General features: G+C 45.7%; 1 protein-coding gene across 1 annotated transcript in view; it reads left to right on the top strand.

Annotated features, from left to right (window-relative positions):
• AASS (aminoadipate-semialdehyde synthase) overlaps positions 1–13,963 on the top strand; it is a 579,454-nt gene extending 565,491 nt beyond the window's left edge. Inside the window, exons 23-24 of the mRNA XM_078680774.1 lie at positions 4,334–4,510; positions 13,715–13,963. Of these exons, the coding sequence (XP_078536900.1) occupies positions 4,334–4,510; positions 13,715–13,833 (296 nt within the window). The 3' untranslated portion in view covers positions 13,834–13,963. The remainder of the gene's footprint in view (positions 1–4,333; positions 4,511–13,714) is intronic.
• Positions 13,964–14,549: the final 586 nt, after the last annotated feature.

Below are 14,549 nucleotides of genomic sequence, written 5' to 3'. Positions count from 1 at the left end.
GTTGAGACGGTTTTAGTACAAGGTTTAATAAAATACCTAGTGTTAATGGAGTAGGAGCCCTTCAAGAGGAGCTATAAGGAACCCACTGTCATATCCCAGGAGGCCACAGTCCTGCATCGGCAGTCACTGCTGCATGTCAACCCACCAGTGTTTAGTAACTTCGAGTCCCACTACTAGATGGATGCATTAGCTGAGTCCAGCACCTGTAAACCTTCAGACTTGAGTCCATATATGCTAAAAGCACTAATGTAACCTAGCAAGCAGCAATTGTTCCAGACAGGACTTCATTAGGAGATAATGAAGAGTTTTCTAACATTTAGGTCATTTTATTCACATTTATATTTCAGGCATAGAGATAATATACATGATCCTGGTCAAATCTGATTTTCTCATTATGTGCTCAAATTACACACAAATTGAAGATGTGATTTCTTATAATGTTAACAGTACTTTGTTCTAAACTAACTCATTATTTACCACACAAATAAGGATAGGAAAATAGCTGTATGGGAATGAGGAAGAGTTTTTCTTTATATTTTACTTATATTTCTGTATAACTTCCTACAACTTTAGCACAAGGGTATTACAATTACACTCAATGTAAGGTCACCCTCATTCTGCTGGACCTGTAGGCACTGTTCGTCTTCTATTAAATGGTGTCCAGGGCAGTGAGCTAAATTGGGCTCCTCTTTTTTCTTAATTAGATGCCAAATCATTACTCTTCCTCCCTTCCTCTCCAAACCCTAATATGTCACCAGCACTGTCAGACAGGGCTCCTCACTGCTCGCCCATTGTTAAGCATCTACTTTTGACACCTCTGCTTCCAGGATTTGCTCTTTCATCTACCAGTTGCACTCCTCTTCTGTTTACTCCCAGAATCAGTTTAGAATGAAGAAAAACCCATGCTCCGATCCAAAAATGTGTATCAGTGGATGACGACATTCCACAACTGGACTCCATTAAAAATTATCTAAAGCTCTGAAGATAAAACTGAGGCCATTATCACCACTTTTAACAAGCTGATGATCCTCACCCAACTGGCTGATAAATGTTTATCTTGGTCTGTCACTGCCCTCTGAAGTCCAAAATCTCACTGAGATTTATCAAACTAGCCGAGTAATCAGTTGTTGCTTTTTCGAATCTGCATTCTCAAAAAGTCTTAATGACCCCCCACAGACCAGGTATGATGCTCTAATCTCATATCAGTTTGACTGTGGCCCCATCATTAATTACAGCTTCCATTTGGTCTTCAGCCACAGATGCTTAGGAGTTAAGAATGCAGTGGTCCATCTCTTACTGGGTATCAATAGAAGAGACCACATTTCACTAGGTTACTACCTTTCCAAATTCCAATCCTTGCAACCATTGCAAAAACCTCATCTCTTTTTCCCACACTCAACTCTGATTTCTGCTTCCACAGAACTTGCCTTAAGCCTCCTGGCATCAAACTGTGGAACCTCCTTCCTAACAGAACATTACTGTCCTCATGCCCTTTTAAAACGTTCTAAGAAACAGCTATACCCATTTTCACAACAATTCACCATACCTTCATTACAGTGCCTATAAAGAAAACTTGGATAAGAAGTGTGTAGTCTATCATTGTCAATAATAACAGTATCTACAAAAGAGACATAGGCCCACTTGTACGTAGGTTTCATTTTGCGATTTCCTAATGGCCAAATTTTGCAATCTGCTATTAGGAAATCACAAACACCAGTGTACTTATGTGCCCTTGACACATTTAGAAATTCCTAATGGAGTTGCAATTGACCTATCTCATTAATATTCATGAAGTAGTTTGCAATTTGCGCCACTTTGGAAATCGCAAAAAGCACAGGGATGGTGGCCTGGTTGGGACAGCAGACCACCATGTCTGTGTTTGCTTTTAAATAAAGCAACCTTTTTTTATTGAAATGCAGTCAATTTTTCTTAAAGGAAAACACGATGCGTTTTCAAAAAGAAAAATTAAAGTTTGTTTCATTTTGTCAGAGTAAGCAGTGGTCCGTGGGACCGCTACCTGCTCTTAAAAAACATTTTCGCGGACAGGGAGGATACCGAAGAGTACTATATACCAACCCTAGAAACCTACGACTTACTGGCCCAATGGCTCGCACCGTAGAAATTTGGCATTTAGTCACAAAGCAATTCGTGTGGCACAAGAAGATCACACAAGTATCCCCGCTTTGGGAGACCGAGTGGCTCGGCCTCCTGAGCACTTCGATAAGTGGTATCTAATAGGTATTTCGGAAGTGAAAGATTTGTGGATTAACGGAGTGGTATCCTTTGTAACACTACAGAAAGAATACCAGCTGGCACAGGCCAAAACTTTTAGATACTTAAAAATCAGTCATGCCCTAAAAACAGCAATGCGAGAGGGGGGATCGATACCCAAGACCTCCCCCCCCCCTTGAAGATAGATTACTGTTAGATCCTAGGCCCAAGAAAGCCATTTCCGTAACATATAAATAGCTACTCAGTAATAGACCAGACCGACTGACACGCTTAAGGCAGCAATGGGAGACAGACCTGGGTGACCTTGAGGACATTGACTGGCGAGATGCACTCGCCTCACTCCGAGAAATTGCAATCCCCATGAGACTCAGACCAATTCAGCTTAAAATCCTGCACAAAGTCTACTTTTCAGCTATAGTACCGGTTAAAATTAAGAAGAGAGCTGACACACACTGCATACGAAATTGCTCCCAGGACGGGAACTTTCTTCCACACGATATTGAAATGGCAGATTATTCAAACATATTGGGCAGCAGTCATTTCAAAAATGGAAAGTGCGTGGGTAGGGACTCAAGGCCAGCCCTAAACTTTGTCTACTAAACATATTGGAAGCCACTGACCTAACACAAATGGAATATAGCACAAAAATGGGTAATCGGGGCCCTACCATTAGTGATCTTCTGGATAGTGGACATGGATAGGGCTATGATAGCGGAGAAGGACGTCTTCAAAAACAGGGGGTGCCGCAAAAAATGGGATTGAAAGTGGGCAGCATGGGTTCTATACAGAGGTGATATCTGTTTGTCCCCAGTGGCTGAACTACACAGGAGGGGGGCAGAGACGTTGACTAGGTTGCTGAATGCATTGGGGTAGGTACATACAATTGGATGTGTTTCAGACTGTGGATTTTACCATACGGAAAACTAATGTTGTAACCCACCATTGGCTAGCTAATAACAAACCGGCTGTGTCTTTGCTGTTATGCTCAATAAAATGAGTTTAAAATGTGGTTTTTTTTTAAAAATAAAATTTTAAAAAACGTTTTCACATGCATTCACATAGGGGAAAGGGTCCCCTGAGGACCCCTTTCTGTTAGCAAATAGGTTACCAACTATCTAAAATAGGCTGTAAAATAGGCATGTTTTGCAACCGCATTTCAGTCCCAGAACATTCGTAGATAGCACTGCGAGTCGCTATTAGGAATGGTCGCCCTTTCAAATACTGAACCGCTCACCTATTTTGCGATTCGTTAATAGGTTACTGAATCGCAATATGGGTTTGGTGCATAGTAAAATGCATTTTCCTGTCGTAAGCAGCCGATTCTGCGAACCAACGTACATGGCCCTTAATGTTATCACATCTTCAAGTAGCCACATATTTTTCATGCATAGCCCTTTTTAGTTTTTTATAGTTATTAGTTACTGAACCTTATGACTGACTGGGAGCCTGCAAATAAAGAGAACACATAACTGCTGAAAAATAGTACTGCATGTGTTCTGCTGGTCATACACCAGAGGACGCTGCAGGCTGTCCCCGCCAAAGGTTTTCAAGAGCAATACTGTTCTTGCAATACATGCCAGAGATTGCTGGGAAATGACACTGAGTAAATTTTTGAGCCAACAGAGGTAGCCAGAGATATTTTTCAAGACATGTATTATTTAGGATTTGAGAGTATGAGCTCAGATCTAAATTGTACCTCTTATAAGCTAATGCCACTTTCTCTCAAAGAAGTTTTTAACAGATCTAAGTGGCTCACCAGCCAGCTGTCCCAGAACGCATAACATCTGTTTTCTATGCACTAAGGTAAAGTCAACTATGTTTCATCCAAACTTCAATACTTCGGAGACATTCAGACATGTTGTTCGGCTTGTCCCTTTGTCGCTAATCTGACAACTCTGTTTTCCAAGTCTGTAATCTAGCCACAATACTGCATTTCTTCCCAACATACTGAAGACTGACATTTCTCTCAAATTCCTCCATCCTGTTTAGTTCTGTAGGAGGCAATCACTATTATTTCATTTGTACAATAACGTTTTGTTTGCAGCAGTTTAGAACGGAAAATAATGGTTGTGATATTGTAGAATATTTTTCTTTGTTTTAGGCCCTACAGAGAGAGACATGATTGTTATGAGAAATGACATTGGTATCCGGCATCCATCGGGCCATCTAGAGGAGAAGAACATTAGCCTGGTGGTGTATGGAGATGTCAATGGGTACTCAGCAATGGCTAAAACTGTTGGCTTCCCTACAGCAATTGCTGCTAAAATGGTGCTGGATGGTAAGTGTATTGTTTATTTTAATTCTCATGATTTCATTCTTTATAGCTTTCATACTCCTGACTGTGGGTGCATTAGAGGTCCAACATTTAAATTGTCTTCATGCTTCTTGATCATCTTTGGTTCCTAAAGATGTACAACACATACTTCATCCTTAATTTTACACTCGAAAAGGAATCCAAAGAAAGAGGTTTGATTTAGGTTTTATTTCACTACTTATTCCAATGAGTTTCATGGAAGACTTTTTATGAAGTCTGTACTCCATCTTAAGAAAAACAGAGCCGTCTTGTGAGAATTGTCCTCAGTGACAAGCTCACTAACTGTCTTGAACAGCTTTGAAGCTAAAGTAGATATGCTTGAGTTTGTAGTGATCTCTCAAGGAGGGAGAATGATGAGACCAGTCTATGGGAAATATGTAACTTCTGAGGCGTGAATTGGTTTTGAAGAACTAAGTAGTAATTTTAGCATGAAAGAATGTGATATTTTCTTAGGGAGTCAGATTTCAGAGCCTGAATGAAGTTTGACTTTTATTTTTTGGGAGGGTGGGGAGAGGAATCGAATGCCCTTCCTTACTTTCAATCCTTTGAGCAGTAGCAAACCTAAGTGACTCGAAAATTCACTGACGAACTAGAGCATTTTATAAGAAAGAAGTTCAATCGACCAATTTACTGGATAAAAATTTGCAAACATCTCACATTATTAGGCTAAATAGTAGACCGGATTGGAACAAAAGGAATAGTCCGTAGCAGTCAGCCTAATCGTATATAAACAGATTCACATTTCATATACAGATCAATTGTTTGATATATCTACAATATAGTACATTTGACTTTTTGAGGGGCTGTGTTGGCAGGACAAAACAAATGGATTTCGGATTTTGCAGCCACTCTCTCCATCACATCAAGGTTTTCCTCACATACTGGGGACGGCAGACCAAACAGTGATCCCACTGACGGGAAGTACTGCATGTGTATTGAGGGGCACTTTTCAATAAGGGCTTACATCATGTTGTAATAATACAAATGCTGACTCACATGTCATGTGTAAGCCCTAAACCCTCGATGCATTATGTTTCAAAAATAAAGAAATTAGGCTCCCAGCTCACTGGGAAAAATGGAAAGAGAGACAAAAGTACAAACTAAAGAAATTGGCCTTGTTTTTTCATGATCTATCATTCTTATGCTCTACCTCTCCATAGAACGCATACAGTCAATCCCGCATGAAGTGCAGCTGTGATACAACCTTGCCATAATATTCAGATGTGAAGAGAGGAGTTTCTTTCCATTCAGCCAATATGGCAAAACACAAAACAACTGGGCTGGAAAAGTCAGTGATGCACAGGTAGTGGGCGAGCTATTGTTCAAGAAGATTAGGACTGGGTTTGGTGGAATAAAAGGAAAGTAGCTGATTTTGTTTTTTTAAGCCTTTTCCATTCATGCCAATGTTTCAAATATTTCCAAGTCAATGGCAAGGCGGGGCAGCCAGCACCAAGAGTAGTGAAATTACCATGAAGGTCGTTTCTCTTAATTTGAGTGGAGGAAGGTACATCTGCTTTCCAAACTAGCTCATGAAACAGTGAGGTGAAGAAAACATATCTAAATCATTTCAATAAGAGTCTTTACCAAGGGGGCCTGGCTAGACAAGAGACAGCTGAGATTTGTGTCGGATACATGGAATGACTATTCTGGGATGTTGAGAGGTCAGAGCAGACTCTGAAGTCCATTCTAGCCCTACGGACTTACCCCAGGACAAAAAGCTGAGGTAGGCTGTAGTCTTTTTGAGATGTTTAAATTGAAGTTGGATTTTAAAAAATGGTGTGTCAGCAGCCACCGATGGCGGCAGCACTGTAGAGAGGCTCTCACAGCAAGGCGGCATCCCGCGCTAATCCGCAAGTAAAATCCGCTAAATTCATTATCCAGTCGGGGCGCACTGGGTCTGGAGACCGTGCGACATCTCTTTGTGCAGATTTGGGGCAGCGGAGTCCTGGCAGTCGCCGAAGCGGTGAGGAGAGAGGAGGGGCCTACTGTACTCCTCGGAGCAGGGGACTGGCCGACAGACGGAACCCGGGCGGAAGCTTAACATCGGCGGATGACACTCGCCGGAAGTGCCGGTCCCCCGACGAGACCACCAGAAAGACTTTCCAAGCCTCCAAATTAAAAAACAGGGCTTGCGGAGGGTCGGCGTACCAGGCGCGGCCCCAACCACAGAGGACAGGCCCTCACGAAAGACGCCGCGGCTCGAGGGCAGGACCACCATCTTGGAGGACGGATCGGCTCCGATTGCCGCAACGCGATCAGGTCAGTGCTGGACCCCAGGGCAGACACCCCTGTAGAACGGCGGCCGAGGGGGTGGTGCCGGGAGTGAGGGGGGTGTTCTGCCAGCCCCGCGGTGCCTCAGGGACGGAACCTCAGCAAGGCACAACGAACGGCGAGCCGGTGGACCGCGGGGAGACCCCCACACCCCCCTTACATGAGAGGAAACAACACCGGGCAAGTGGCGGGCTGCCCGGCGGTCTTGGCTGGGTGTGCTCTGGACCGGCTGGATACCATTACGCTGAGGGACCGTGTGGGCAGGCTCCGTATGTGCGCAGGGGTGCGAATATTGAACCACATACATTAGTGCGGCCAGAAGGCTTAGCGCTCCAGGACGTGACTCAGGTGCATCACACCCACCACCAGGAGAGGGGTAGTGGAAACACCCCGGCTGCAAGAGAGATGCAGAGTACCCTGTTCGGACCCACACCTCCCACGGTGGACGAATTCATAAATCAGCCACGAGTGCAACGGCTAGTACCACTCCGTACAGTGGGGCTAACAAAACTGGGACACAGTTAGCACCCGGGAGACGCGAGCAGTGTCCTTTTCCCGAAGTATACACGCGCTCCTGCTAGTGATTATACCGATCCCGAGTTGTACGTCATGGCGAACAGAGGGCCCAGACACAACTCCACCCAGGCCAGACTGGAGAAATTCGCCTTTGACAAACAGACACCCCCACAAGAACAACGTAAACCCACTGGGAAAACGACAGAAGCTGAGGGGTCCAAGAAAGCGACATTGGACGATATTCTGGTGGCACTGGCCCAGGTACAGGAGATGGTGGGGGTGACGGCGACTGAGGTTACCCTGATACGCGCAGACCTCCAGAAGATGAACGAAAGAGTGAAACAAGTTGAAGTGGTCACCAAATCTTTAGTTGAAGATGTCTCGGAGTTACAGATTGAACTGGGTAAATTGCAAGCAGACAACAAAACGCTTAAAGAAAAACTGGATGATCAGGAGGGGCGCTCTCGGAGAAACTACGTCAGAATTTTAGGTGTGCCGGAATCTGAACCTACAGGCGCTATGGACCTCTACGTGGAGGATATGATCAAGAGTCAACTCCAGCCCAAAGGACTTTCGCATTTCTTCTCTGTGGAACGGGCCCATAGGGTGCCAGGGGGGGAGGCCGAAGACAGGGGGCCCGCCGAGACCAATACTGGCGAGGCTCTTCAACTTTAGAGACCGGGACGCTATCTTACAAGCGGCTAGAGTGGCGCCAGCCATTCAGATTCAAAACTCTAGGGTGTCATTTTTCCCGGACTACACAGCGGAAGTCTCATGGAAAAGGAGAACCTTTCTTGAGGTAAAAAAGACGTTAAGAGAGAAAGAATTGCCTTACTCAATGCTCTTCCCGGCCCGGCTCCGAGTAGTACCTGATAAAAAGGTCTGGTTCTTCGACTCTCCTGATGCAGCTAGGGACTGGCTTGAGGGTTGGCGCAGTACGGGCCAACCACGAAGGACACACAGAACGAACCACGAACACCGAGAAGACAACCGGGCGGAGGAGGAGCGGGAAGATCCCCGACACTTGAACTCACGAAGGCTGACGGAGAAGAATGACCCGGAAGGGTAGACGCAGGAATAGCCGCTGCCTATTGTGCTTGGGACTGATAATTTGCAATGGCAGATGGATTCTGGCCTGTTTGACCCCGGCTGTAAGCAGGGGTGCCGCCTGCTTGGGGAGACACTCTCCCCCTACACGCAAGTACTCTGGTTTTGGGATGGGTTAAGCACTCTGCTCAGTTGGGGGAGCGGGCAGTTGGAAGTCTGTTAAGCAGGGGGGCAGGGAGGGGGAGTGAGGGGGGGGGGCTGTTTTGGTTCAGTTCGAAATACACAGATATGGACAAGGAATAATGCAATGCTTACAAGCGGTTTACCTACAGTTTGGTACATATACAACCGGTCTGGCTCCTATGTTACGACATTACTCAGCCTAATGCACAGAAGGAGAGATAACAGTTTAGATACGAAGCAAGGTAGGCACACCACCGTCCTCATAACAGTATATGGCAGCAAACCCGACACCAAGAACGGAAGGGGTTGAACCACCTTCGCGGGGCTCTTCCCTGCGAATACTGTCATGGAATGTAAGAGGACTGGGAGTTAAGGTTAAACGTGGATTGGTGTTGACCGCGCTGAAAAGGCTGAAACCCACCATAGCACTCCTACAGGAGACACATTTAACAGGGGGGGATCCAAGGCCATGGATAGGAGGGGGTACAAAATGATAGTACACTCGGACTTCACGTCAGGTTCTCGAGGGACCGGCATTCTACTCCAGAAATCCTCACACTTTATTCCGCTACACACTAAGACTGATGGACAGGGATGCTTCGCTGCTCTGCAGGGACAGTGGGAGGGTAGGCTTCTTAACTTGGTCTCGGTATACATCCCCCCGGCGCTACACTCGGTGCAGCTCCCAAAACTTGCAGACTTCTTGCTGACCCTCCCCGAAGGGGATGTTGTTCTGGGGGGTGACTTTAATGCCATTGTAGATACTCAACTAGATAGGTTCCCGACAACAGCTCCCGTTGGGGGGCCCTCCCGCTTCCAACGTTTTTTGACAGCTATGGGCCTTGTAGATATATGGAGGCATATGCACCCCCAGGCTAAACAATACACCTTCCATTCCGCTGTGCACGGCAGCATGTCCAGAATAGACCACTTCTTAGCCCTAGGCAATGGTATCCAACACGCGGACGACATAGAAATCCACCCGAGGGGAATCTCAGACCACTCCCCGGTCACCCTGACGATGTCCACCCAGGAGAAGTCACGCAAGCGAATATACCCTATACAAGCTACATATCTTAAGATCCCCCAAGTTCGCAAGGCTCTTCAACAGGTGACGACACAGTATTTCGCTGAGAATATGGGCTCAGTGCGCTCCTCAGAGGTTGTCTGGGAAGCGTACAAGACGGTGTTAAGGGGTCAAGCCATGAACTCAATCACAGGTTATAAAAGGGAGAAAGCTCAGGAACTGAACAAATTGGAATTGTTATTGCAAGAACTGTCGACAGCGCATGACTTACACCCCACCCCGGACACGGCTCACGCACTTCACCTCCAACAACAGCTTTACACAGACCATATGCGGACTCAGGTTAAGGGACACATACCGCATACACAAAATAGGATTTATGAAGTAGGAGACAAGGCGGGTAAGATGCTGGCATGGCTCGATAAGAGGGGAGGCAGTTCTAGGGGTATTCAACAGGTGAGGAACAAGTCGGGGGAGATACACACGAACCCGGAGCAAATAGTCGAGACGCTCGCTACCCACTTCGAAGAGGTATACACCCCTGAACGAGTTGTGACACCTGAAATGGCCAGAGCAGCGCTAGAGCAGATTGAGGTACAGACACTTCCCTCAGAGGCGGCTGCAGAGCTAGAGAAAGATATATACACAGAGGAGATCCAATTGGCTATTAAGGCTCTGCACCCGGGCAAGGCACTTGGGCCGAATGGCATACCTATAGAGTGGTATCAATCGACGCCGGAGAGACTAGGCAAACACCTACTAGCAATGTATAAGGAATGTTTAGGGAAGGGAATACTCCCACCAGATCAGAGACTGGCCAGTATAGTAGCAATCCCTAAGCCGGGGAAACCACCGGAGGAATGCTCCTCATACCGCCCTATCTCTCTACTTAATGTAGAAGTCAAAATCCTCGCCAAACTCCTGGCAGCCCGCCTTCTACCTCACCTGCACACACTCATACATCCGGACCAGTCGGGATTTATGCCACATAGAAACACGGCACTCAATCTGCGGAGATTACACGGGGTGTTGGCTCAGGCGGAATCGATCCCTACACAGGCAGTAATATTGGCCCTGGACGCCAAAATGGCCTTTGACCTTGTAGAGTGGAACTACTTGTTCGAGGTTCTGAAACGGCTGGGATTCGGCCCCAAATTCACTTCATGGATTAAATTGCTATACGCCGACCCTACTGCGCAGGTGGTGGCTAACGGCCATATCTCGCGACCGTTCCCTCTGGGAAGAGGCACTCGCCAGGGGTGCCCACTCTCGCCATTGCTGTACGCAATCTCACTAGAACCACTAGCTACATTAATTAGAACCACACCGTTACTGGCGGGAATACGCTGGGCGGAGGGCAGGGAAGACCGGCTTTCCCTCTATGCAGATGATATGCTGGTATATCTAACAGACCCAGAACACGGGGTGCCGGCACTTTTGAGTCTATGTGATAGCCACGGTAAAATATCGGGATACACACTAAACTGGAACAAATCGGAGATGTATGTCCTGAAGGGTCCGATCCCGGCACTAAGTGCAGAATGCCCCTTGAGGACAGCGGGATCTTCCTTTAAATACTTGGGTATTCATGTCACAAGGGACCCAACGGAATTCATGGATAAAAATCTGGGGCCGCCCATGGCCCGGCTTAAACAAGATGTCAAGTTCTGGGCAGGACTACCTCTGAAGCTACTGGGGAAGGCAGCATTGTACAAAATGATGTCTTTGCCTCGATTTCTATATATACTTGAAAATACTCCATACACGGTGGCCCCGAGTTTCTTCAAAAAAAGTAGCAGCACTGGTGTCAAATCTTTTATGGGGGAACCTACCGGCACGCATTGCGCAATCCAAACTACACAGGGGCTGGTACGATGGCGGAATCGCACTGCCAAACCTGAAATTATATTATTGGGCGACACAACTGAAACCCATAAACCACTGGCTACACACTCCGCACAATGATCCAGCATTCCAAGCAGATAGGGCGCAGCTGGGCACGAACAGCCTACTGGCTCCGTTGTACGACAGACGGAAAGTGCGTAAACTGGAAGGACCCACCAAACTCACTGTGACGATATGGCATACAGCGACAACGGCACTAGGATGGAAGGGGAGAATTACCAAGCTTACACCATTATGGGACTCAAGAGCCCTAGGTAACATGAGGAACAGCAGAGGCTTCTCGCACTGGGATGCTATAGGAATATCTACAGTGGGGAATCTCTGGGAACGGGGAGGCGTGGTGCCGTTTGACAGACTTAGAGAACTATATGACCTGGGAGAGAGGGAATTATATAGATATATTCAGATACGGCATGCATTGCTCGCCGCCATACCCCCTGACACTGACTTGCCGGAATCGGCCCCGCTTGAGGACCGCCTTCTTACAGATTATATGGTAGAACGGACGACGTCACTCACGTACCGTAAACTATTACACAACTTGCCGGACCCAATGGCTCCATTGAAGGAGAAATGGGAGGGCGATACTCGTGAAATGGACGAGCAAGAATGGAATGAGGCGATGGCATCGCCTAAGGAAGTCGGCATCTCTGCCAGGCTAAGGCTCGTCCAACTGAAGATTTTACATAGGGTTTATTACACTAGGATTACACTACACCGTATTAACAGAGCACAACACCCCTACTGCCTACGTGGGTGTGGGGAAGAAGGCACGTTCTTTCACACTATATGGGACTGCCCCCCTTATCCAGGAATATTGGAAAAAAATATTACGAACAATATCACAGACACTAGAGATCTCTCTGCTACCTGACCCACAGAGGTGCCTCTTAAATGTGTGGGAAGCTACTGACTTGTCCAGACATGGTCAGCTATGGGTCACACTGGGCATGATAGTGGCCAAACGCGACATCGCGCAGCGTTGGGGGGTGGTGGAAGTGCCAACGACTACCCAATGGTGCCTCAACATGGACAAAATAATGGTGACAGAACGGGCGGTATACTCTAACCGAGCATGCCCGGGGAAATGGAATAAAATATGGACCAAGTGGAACGTATACAGGGGGGAGATCTGTGAACCCTTGCCGGTAGACGATCAAGATGTGTCGGATGAGGAAGGGGAGGAGATTTAACAGACTTCACAGGCCCCGTAAGGAAGAATAGCCATTAAATGAGATAGACCAACAGTGGGGGTGGACCCCGAGGGAGCGCTTGGGGAGCTGACAGGGGGACCACGACTGGGAGGGCCTGTGCATTCACACTTCCGCGACATAGCGCAGTTAGGTAGGAACTAGCTTGAAGTTACACAGAGGAAATGAGTAGTCACCCAGTCAATGTGACCAACGACCGAACTGGAAGACCGCACTGTGATTCCTTACACTTCTTGTGTTATTTGTTATGGTTTTGTGGGGGGGGGGGAAACAACAAAAAAAAAATGTGACTTAATCTGCGACATATGATGGAACTGTACCTTTTCTTTGCTGTAGTAATAAGGTTTATGAAAGAGTGACATCTGACTACATCTTGACACTAATGCATTGTGTTTACCGCATGGTGATGGCAGCCAGCCCCACGGGTTGTAGGCCTACAGCTGTGTAACTTTAAAGGTGCAATAAAGGTTTTTGGAAAAAATGGTGTGAGCCCTTATAGAGAATTGCCACTAGTTTTATTTCCTGTGCTATTGCTTGCAGTGCCTTAAGCATGGTTACCCTACCATCATTTGAAGGTTTGAAAGAAAATTGTTCATTTTACCCTCCTTTGTCTGCACAGCAGACATCCAGTAGGAGTCCAGAAGATAATGTAAGACACCAGATATGATTTTAACAGATATTGTTTAAGGGATTGCCACTTTGCTTTATTTATTGTCTGAATTAAATAGATACCACATAAAATAGTGACTACATAAAACGCACACTAAATTTCTTCTAAGGCATGTTAAGGAAACGTTCTCCAAAAAGAAAAAATCACTCAAAGTTTACTTGTTGACATTATTATGGATCTAATAGGTACCCTTCGTGTGTAAAATGCAAAAGAAAAATAACACATTAATATATATTTGAAAGGGCCTAGTAGTACTATGTTTTTAATTAAAGAATGAGAAATGTGAATGAAAATATCTATAAAGATCGTTCATTTTCTATCCACTCTTTTCTCTCTAGGTGAGATTGATGACAAAGGCATGGTTATACCCTTGACACCAAATATCTATGGACCGATACTTGAACGCATTAAAGAAGAAGGGATCTTGTACAATACAAAGAGCACATTTACCCTTTAGGTTGCCTACAGATGAATGTCTGTGCTATATGTGTAATTATGTACATTATCATGCTTAAAAGAGTAACTTTTTGAATGTCAAATTTTTTAACTAGGGAATTTTTGTCATGCAATAAAATATTGTAAATGGACACCTTCCTTATACTTTTAATTCTTTAGTTTGTGTGACTGATATTTGTCTTACTTGTGGTGGAGTTCCATATCTAAAACAAGCATTGGCACAGCCAATAGGTCTCACCTTTTAAACCTTTAGGATTTGCCAATGCTATATGCGGATGCTGTGCAGCAGCAGATGCCACATAGCATTGCCCAAAAAAATAACAGATGCAGTGACGTGACCACTGTTGATGATTGTGTCATTCTGCAGGTGTGTGCAGGCGTCACCAGCTTTTGTGTGCCTACAGAATGACGTGGGCGCCATTTTCCTTTTTTTCTTTAACCATTCAAGATGGTGGACGCCACCTGCATCAGTAAGTTAAAAAAAATTTATAAAATCTAATCATGGGGTTTCCAAGTAACATGACAGTTTTTTCTTTTGGAGTCTTTTATCTACTACATAACAGTTTTCTGAACGCAATTCCCTGGTACCTGTACATTTTACCGAGGCATAGTTGGTTACAAGTTACATATCGTACTCTTTGGAACACCAGGGTTTGTATCTTGGTGACGTTAATCACCCGATCATTGGTACATGGTAAGGGAGCCAACATATTCAAT

Source organism: Lissotriton helveticus, chromosome 1_1, assembly GCF_964261635.1.
Source record: "Lissotriton helveticus chromosome 1_1, aLisHel1.1, whole genome shotgun sequence".
NCBI classification, from domain to species: domain Eukaryota; kingdom Metazoa; phylum Chordata; class Amphibia; order Caudata; family Salamandridae; genus Lissotriton; species Lissotriton helveticus.
Note: the sequence above shows the minus strand (reverse complement) of the source record. Positions and strands in the feature narration are given on the sequence as shown.